Below are 8,259 nucleotides of genomic sequence, written 5' to 3' on the forward strand. Positions count from 1 at the left end.
CTGTGGGTATTTTTGGGAGGTGGCACGGAGGCTGGGCTGCACACTAATTTCTCTGCATGCAAGATCCCACTGGTAATCATGATGAGGGAATGCAGCAGATTATTTGTGCAAAGCAAGGCAAAGAATTTAAAAGAAAAAAAAAAATAGAAGAAGAGGACGGATTTGTGTTTTGCAATTACTGCATACACTGATCAATGAGTACTTCTGGAATAATTAAAAGTCTACAGCATGAGTTCAACATTGAGATGGGTCGATTTTAAGGGTCGGCAACACTGATAACCTCCTCTCGCTTTGTCTTCACCTCACTTCAAATGTTCCCTTTCAACCCCGCGGGTGAAAACTCACAGACACAAAGCTTTAGCCCGATCGATAAATGGCTGCAGCGTCCTAACCTCCCCCACGTTTTGAAAATGGGGGATTTTTACCTCTGCTCTAAAACCCAAAATGACGTCTAGTCAGCCGCTTAGCAGTGGGAGATAATCTGACACAAGGAGGGGTATTTAAAATTAGAAACTGCTTTTGTGCGAGGAGCTGCTGATTTAACGATCCACTAGCGTACCATTTGCTCACATACATTTCTATTTTTGTGCATACAGAGGTCCATCAGCGCTATCAGCAGGAATCAAACACATCTACAGCGTGAGTGTAAACTCCCTGAATATAATGTAAACAGAGCCAGTGTTGGGGCTTTAGCTGCAACACATGCCTTCATAAGTTTTACTGTGGTTTTACCATTTCACAGCCACACATAATAGCCCTATCAACAGATGGCATCGTCCTGCTAAGCATGCTTTTGTTATGAAAGTTGATATTTGCTGCTTAGTAACATAACTATAAATTCACACTGCCCTAACAAAAGTGTGGAGAGTGGAAAGAGTCATATCCACTGCTTACAAGAGTAGCGCAGTTTGCTGTCCTTATGAGGAAATTCTTCTTTGGAGTGAGTAAATAGCAGAACAATCTGGTGAGTATTCACTGATTAAACAACAAATCAGCCACTTTTTTTTTCTGTGAAAACAATCGAAGACACAGCTACTAATGCTTTCAACAAAGGACTATAAAAGGTAACAACAGGTACTTGTGGAGGAAACTGAAGCCAGGCTGCTTTTAAAGGAGTGGAGTGAAGCAGAAGACAACAACAACTCTGTCATCCGAACCAAATCATCACAAACCTGACCTCAAGTTCAGATAATCCTCACATTGCAAGTGACTTACACTTATCAGCCACAACATTAGAACCACAGACAGGAGAAGTAAATAACATTGACCATCTTGTGACAATACAATGTTCTGCTGGGAAACTTTCGGACCCGGCATTCATGTGGATGTTACTTAGACATGTACCACCCACCTAGACCAGACCAGGCACCCCCACCCCATAGCAATGACACTCCTTGATGGCAGCAGCCATCCCCAGCAGGATGCAGCCTGACACAGGCACACACACAAAAACACATTAGAGAAAAAAAGAAAAAAAGAAAAACAGCACAAGGTGTTGACCTGGCCTCCAAATTCCCTAGATCCCAAACTGCTCAAGCATCTGTGGGATGATCCACAGAAGCCCCTCCCGTACACCCAAAGGCCCTCACTAACAACAATCTGACACCACAGGGCACCCACATGTTCATTCTCTGATGAGTCAGAACTGTTTTGGAAACCCAAAGGAGACCTACACAATATTAGGTCATAATGTTGTGCCTGATCGGTGTATAGAGAGAAAAGTGGTGGAGAGGGGTTAAAGTAGAGCATTTAGATGATAAAGATGCTGCCTCTTCCCACGCGGAGGCCATAGGAACTCATGCTACCTATAATCTAGGAGGTTCTCTCTTATCTGATTATGATTGCGGGGTAAAGAGGATTTAGGTGCTGCTGCCTAAATGCTAGGCTGTACCGATTAGAGGCCCGATGGAAGGCTTACGTAACTGTGAGAGTGCGGGAGGAGAGAAGGTGCGCTTCACCTAAATGACAGACTACACTTGTTATACATCCTGATAACTTGCTAAAGGCCAAATAAGACGTTGTAGTACATTAATAACTCCTACAGGTTGGAGGTACTATCAGCAGCTCTGCTTCTTGCACAGTTGCGCAGGCATACATCAAGAGTCAAGGTCAGCATCCAGCGGGCAGGCTTTTCACTAAATAAGCAAAAAGTAACTAAAATCCATTTGCCCACCAAGCTGAGAGTATTTCCTGCACAGAACGCTTGAGCCTATTGATTTAACCTTCTGAAGAGTGACCACAATTCATACAGAGGTGAAAGCATGATAATGAACGACAGAGTAGCAGGTAGTGGACCTGCTGCTTGAATCTAACCCAGGGGCACACGGTGTAGAGAACATCTGACTTAATGCTGACTAAAGGCCTCTTATTCATTTTCCCTTTCACCACAACCCCTTCATCTTTGACTCAGCCATTATCAGATACTACATCAATATACGGCACGCAAGGCCAAATGCTTTTGCTACAGTGCTGTAAAAGCCTGGAAGGAAACAGATGGATGGAGAGTCAGAGGCTGTCTGCAGTGATCTGAAACCACTAGCAGCCCCTATAGCACAACAGAATGCTAATTGAATTTTCTCCTGTCACACTTAAAACTACGCCTTAATATATTCACTTCTGCTGTTTTGCACATCTAGCCTCGACACGATTTTAGAAATGAGCCCATAAAACTGCACCCACAGTGCGTATTGTGCATTTGCTGGTGCACTGCATTAGGACGGATGATAACGTCATTTAGTGTGTCATTTGAGATGTGTATTCCTGTACCGTGTTATGCTACAGCTTCCGCATATTGTGTCATCACCATCAGCGGCGTCTGACTTTGGCTGCTCCCGAGCGTGGGAGGACCAAACAGAACATGGGTGTGCCCATGCCGGCCCGTTGCCTACCATTTCCACTAGCAAGACTAGCTTATTAGATAAAGGGGAGAGTAATGGGGCACATCCACATTAAGAGCAAGCATAGGGCTGGACATGGCTGCTGTGTGTGTGGGTGGGTGGCTGGCTGGCTGGCCGGCTGGCTGGCCGGCTTGCTTGGCTGGCCACGGAGGGAAGAAAACTCAACCTAATGTCTGGCAAGAAGAAACATCGATCTCTTTAAAATGCCCTGGATCCTCAGCCATTATTTTTCCGGGGCTGCCCATTCTGAATGGACTCTAAAGAAAAACTAAGAATGTTTCCCCCTTAAGAGTCTCCAGAGTATCAGGGCTGCAATATTTTCTGTAACACTGTTAATATTCTGAAAGGCTTGTCAAGAAGCATGGCATGAAACAAATCAAGATAAAAAAAGATGCTGATCTTGTTTACTATACCATTAAAACTGAGCTCTGCAGGCATCCATGCCCCGACTAATTTATGATACCAGGAACACAGCCTGACTCATATGTTAATGGTGAGGCTCTCACTAAATCACCAGCTGTGTGGCAAATATTTGGTAAGGTCCTCGCATTTATTACGCACTTTCTGCATACCGCAGTGTTTATCTGGATACGAAAACAAATGCTTCCGAGGCGTCTAATCACATTTCCTGTCTCTCTGACAAAAGACACTTCAAGTGGAACAACACAGGCTGGTTACGCACTGCATTTACAAGTTAAACACGACAAGAGCTGTCTTTTGCAGGAATGATGATTGGTACACACACACAAGGAAATATTGAAGACAAAGTTCAGCTGTCCAGCAATGTCGATATGGACTGAATGTATGAGCTTGTGCTAAGTGTGTTTGCTGCACAACTACAAACCGTGACTCATTGTAAACTAAAAAAAGGTCAGGGCGGCACAAATCCTCCTGGCTCACTATCAAGGATGACACGTTCTGGATTAACAGAAATTATAGCCAACAGTAAGGAAACAATGGAAGCATCATCTATTATTACTCTAATCTCAAAGAATTCACCAGTAGAGAAAAGTGAATTGAAATGTACCTGCTAAGAGGAATGCTTTGTATCTGCCGACAGATATGACTTTAATCTCTTACGTGTAAGCTCTCGTGCCAGCGTACGAGCTCCACAGATCTCGCTGTGACGTTCTTCTTCACAACTTCTCGCCCCCCCCCAACCCGCGGGCTCTTGTGACAAGACAAGCAGATGGTAGCACTAGACACAGAACAACCTCCTGCCCCACCTTCTCCTCACTCTCCTTCTCCTCAAGTCTCGCAGACTTGCCACTACAGTAGGCCGTGTCCTCTTTGTCATGACCATTCCATTCATAATTCATCGGGAAAGGTTTGCAAAGAAGATCCAGCTCAGCATCCTGAGAGGTGACCCACATCTTTTACATCACTTCATCCTCTCTCTGGCCTTTCCTCTCTGTCACCATCTTTTTCACCACCTCTCTTATGTCACTTGTGGCTCCCTCTTTAAGAAGCTCTGGTTTTGGTGCATTTTCCGCCGGGTTTCCATTTTTTTTTCTATTCTCCAAGGGCTTGTCCGTACTCCCAAAGCATGTGCCACTGTTAGCGCTGATGACAGAAATTGTAGCTTGACTGACCCTGCTCAAAAGGTCAGTTCACTCATGCTTAACCTTTGCTTAAGGACAGAGAGGGCCAGAAGAGTTAGAAAGCAGCAGATTGAGCTCTTATATCTGTTAAAGGTTGCAAAAAAAGAAAGGGAGTGGAGAGAAAAAAGGAGTAGGGAAGGAGAATATGTTTATGCTAGAACACTCTCTGATTGCATCTGACAAAGGGCTCAGGTTGCTCGGTATAAAAGCATGTTGATGTGTGCTGGCCTATAATGGCATTTCCTTGGTCGAGGGCTTTCAAGGGATCTCACTGCATGGTATGTGCCCCTTAAAGGGCTTCCCTGACCTCAGGGAGCTGCCTTCTGATATTCAGCCCAGGCAGTCTAGTTCCAAATAGGCCGCGGATAACCTTAGTGAGATCTCAAAGCCGAGCCATTAGAGTCACGGTCAAGTTCTCCTCGTACAGCAGTCAGCAGAATGTCAATGCAATTTGAATTAGGGTGGAATTTCCCTTTAAGGCAGGCTTCCCCCACGCAATAGTGTACAGGTCAGCAATACTGAGATGTGTCTGAAGAATACGGGGCCGTATTGAGGAGTAAATCACTTCAAATATCACACAGCAAATCAAATTACTCCTCTGCTGTCACCTGAGTTTGCCTTAAATTAGATATCGGCAAGCCTTCTTGTAATTGATTCACTTGATATACAGCTTTCCTGTGAAGGATGAATGCATTATCAAGCTGAGGCAGGACCCCTGTCAATCACAAATCACTTGTTATTTAAGGATAACCAAGCCATAGAGGAAATAGGAAGAAAAGGCGTAAGTCACAGCGTGCCAAAGTAGCTGAAATGTACGCATTCAGAGTCATTACCATATTGCTTTTTCCTTTCGAAAGCTGAACACTGCAGTAAAATTCTTGCACCAGGGGTCAGAAACTGAATCAAACATAATTTCCAAACTGTCCCGTGCAAAGTGAAACGTCCTGCGCTTTAAGGGGAACGGGCTCCGAACAATGCACCACCCGGGAGCTGCATTTCAGAGAGGATGACGTAGCTTTGGTCACACACACGCTCACACACACACACACACATGACCCTGTGTCTATGATCCCCTGACATGGAATATAATCCCAGCAACACTGCTGGTTGATGAGATCAGGATACTTGTGACCCAACATAAATTACCAAGGATTGGATTTCATCAAGGTTGACCTACCTAATTGAGGACGGAGTCAAAGGGAGGATGAAATGAGGAGGTGGAGGAGGAGTTGAAAGAAGGGACGGCCTTGACATTACTACACACTCATCAGGAGGATTCATCATGTTTGTTATTTGGGGTATGAACATAAACTGTACTGACGACTACCTCAGCCTTCAATCAAACCAAATTGAACCAGTCACCAGCATGCACCTGCAACAAACGTTTAATAGAATCTTTTTTTTTTTTATGCCTTTATTTTGATAGTAGCGGAGGAAGGAGGCACTGGGCTGAGAGAGAGGGGAGTCGAACCCGCGGCACTGCAGGGAAGACTGTAGCCTCCGGTTACGGGGGAACCTGGTTCTGAACCAGGTGGACTATAAGGGGCATCCAGATGTCATCTTGTCATTTCCCCGACTCGGAAAGCAGTGCAACCAGTCAGCAGAACTGGCACATCCTGAGCCGCGTGAGGGACTTGTACCGCTCACTCCAAGAGACATTGCAATGTCACAAGTCATTGACAGATCTGGTCTGCACTGACATACTTTCTCCAGTCAAAGAAAGTAACACCAGAAACTGATACTTACTTACTATTTTTGTGAAAGCACATGGAGTCAAAGTCTGTCCTCAGCAGAGATTCCACTACGACCATAGCCAGATGCATGCATTTTATGTAACTGTGATTTTTTAATTCTTATCATATGGAATCATTCCTATCTTGTGCTTGTCTTTGTCAGTGCATCCATATGAACTGTTATCCAACTGATGAGGAGAAAGCACCCTTCTCCACATTTAAATTATCCTTGACAACTGTTGCTACTTACAAGATTCAAGCTGATGAACTCATGAGTATTATTTTTTTTTGTTTACAGGTGGGAGTAGGCTTTAATAAGCCTGCCTGCAGTGTGTTATGATCCAGGCACAGTGTTCAGCATTGAATGTGAGCAGGAAATGTGAGATGGAGGTGGTGTGATCACACATCCAGATTCGGATCCCTACCTTGGCAGCCACTGAGGAGCTGGGCTTCTCCAGGAGATCCCACAGTTTCTTCCTCTTGTCTGGGCAGCAGGTGTTATCAAACTCTCCCTCTCCCTCCCTCTCCCTCATTGTCTCTGCCTCCCTCCGCAGCTCCTCATTCATCTGCTCTTTTTTCTGGTGGTAGCGGGCCTGGCAGCAGGACTCCAGGTAGATCTCGTCGATCCCCCAGTAGTCTAACTCCTGGCCAAACGAGAGGGCGCACATCTCCTCCATCATGTGCAACTTGCCTGTACGGTAAAAGTTCAGAATGGAGGTGAAGGCCCCCGGGTGCCGGTCGAAGAAGTATTCATTCTCGTTCAGGCTGTAGTCGTCGCAGACTTCCATCAGGGACTCATGGGTGTTGCACTCTCGAAGCTTGCCGAGTCGGGTCCTGGGTAGCCGGTCCAGGGTCCGCCACAGGACCTCATGGTTCAGACCGCCAACGTTGAGGCGGACTCTGCGGGAGCGGGCTTTGGTGCGGATGATGTCAATAGGCTCTGGGGGCAGTGAGGGAGCAGTTCGGGCGGTGGTGGGCTTAAGCCCTGCTGGTCCAATCTTCTCAGCCATGGCGATGGAAAAGGTGACTTCCGGGAAGATGTTGCAATGACACACACAAGAAAGGGAAATAGAAAAAACAAAACTTGTCTTATGTTGGATCCTCTTTAGGCAAGTCCCTCCATGGCTGAGAAAACAAAAGCAACAATTTGTAAGTGAACTGAATGACTGATGACACATCAGATAGATCAATTTCACTACCAGCAAAACGTTTATCACAACACCGTGCACCACCAAAACTGGAACATAAATCGCTCCCTTCACGTGCCGGCTCACCTGTTACTTCATATTCTCATTGAAAATAGTAACAGCCGCTCCGGGCTATTGATCCCCTTCCTCATGTTTCTAAGAAGGTATTAGGCAGAATCAATGATTTTTGTTTTAACAGTCAATATGGCCGCTTTGCTTTGCACTCCACTCCAGCACTCTTGCACCGTGGTGAGGCAACGGACTGCTGCTGGAGCACTAGTTTCTGTGCTGCCGATCGGACATTCAAAGAAGCATTCGGATTCATTCATGTGCTTTTATTGTTATTTGAATGGTGGAGGTGAAGATTTCAGTCACTTGTTGTCATAAAGCATCACAGTGCAGTGACATTTTCTGTGGAACGTGACTCCCTGCAGCTACTAAGAGGGATTTTTATATTGACTGAATTTTTATTATTTTTTTTATTTTTTTTTTGTCTGTGTAAAAAGTTTATTTTTTAAAAACTCCCTATAGGAAGACACTTGCATTCAATGTTATTCCTGAATTAAGGGCTTGTTGCTGAATGCAACAGTTTTTAGTAACATTTGGCACTGCCTGACTATTTGCGAATTTGCCACAAGACAACAGATTATACGATCCAAATGGAAGTAGAGATGTAAAGCGACATAACATATATGTAGGCTACATAGATTATTCAAAGTAAATGCAGCATACCTGTTACACTATAGCGTATTTGTGTTGATGCCTTCACAATCCACCACCTGCCTTCGGTATAAATCAGTCTACACAATCTGTACTGGCTAAAAAAAAAAAAAAAAAAAAA

General features: G+C 44.9%; 1 protein-coding gene across 1 annotated transcript in view; it reads right to left on the reverse strand.

Moving 5' to 3' along the window:
- Positions 1-7,285, reverse strand: part of kcnb2b (potassium voltage-gated channel subfamily B member 2b) — a gene marked incomplete at its 3' end in the record, with an annotated part of 80,286 nt that extends 73,001 nt beyond the window's left edge. Inside the window, exon 1 of the mRNA XM_084566689.1 lies at positions 6,657-7,285. Coding sequence (XP_084422815.1) covers positions 6,657-7,241 — 585 coding nt within the window. The 5' untranslated portion in view covers positions 7,242-7,285. The remainder of the gene's footprint in view (positions 1-6,656) is intronic.
- Between the last annotated feature and the right edge of the window lie 974 nt (positions 7,286-8,259).

The sequence above is a fragment of the Chelon labrosus genome (genome assembly GCF_963514085.1).
Source record: "Chelon labrosus genome assembly, chromosome: 18".
Taxonomy (NCBI): domain Eukaryota; kingdom Metazoa; phylum Chordata; class Actinopteri; order Mugiliformes; family Mugilidae; genus Chelon; species Chelon labrosus.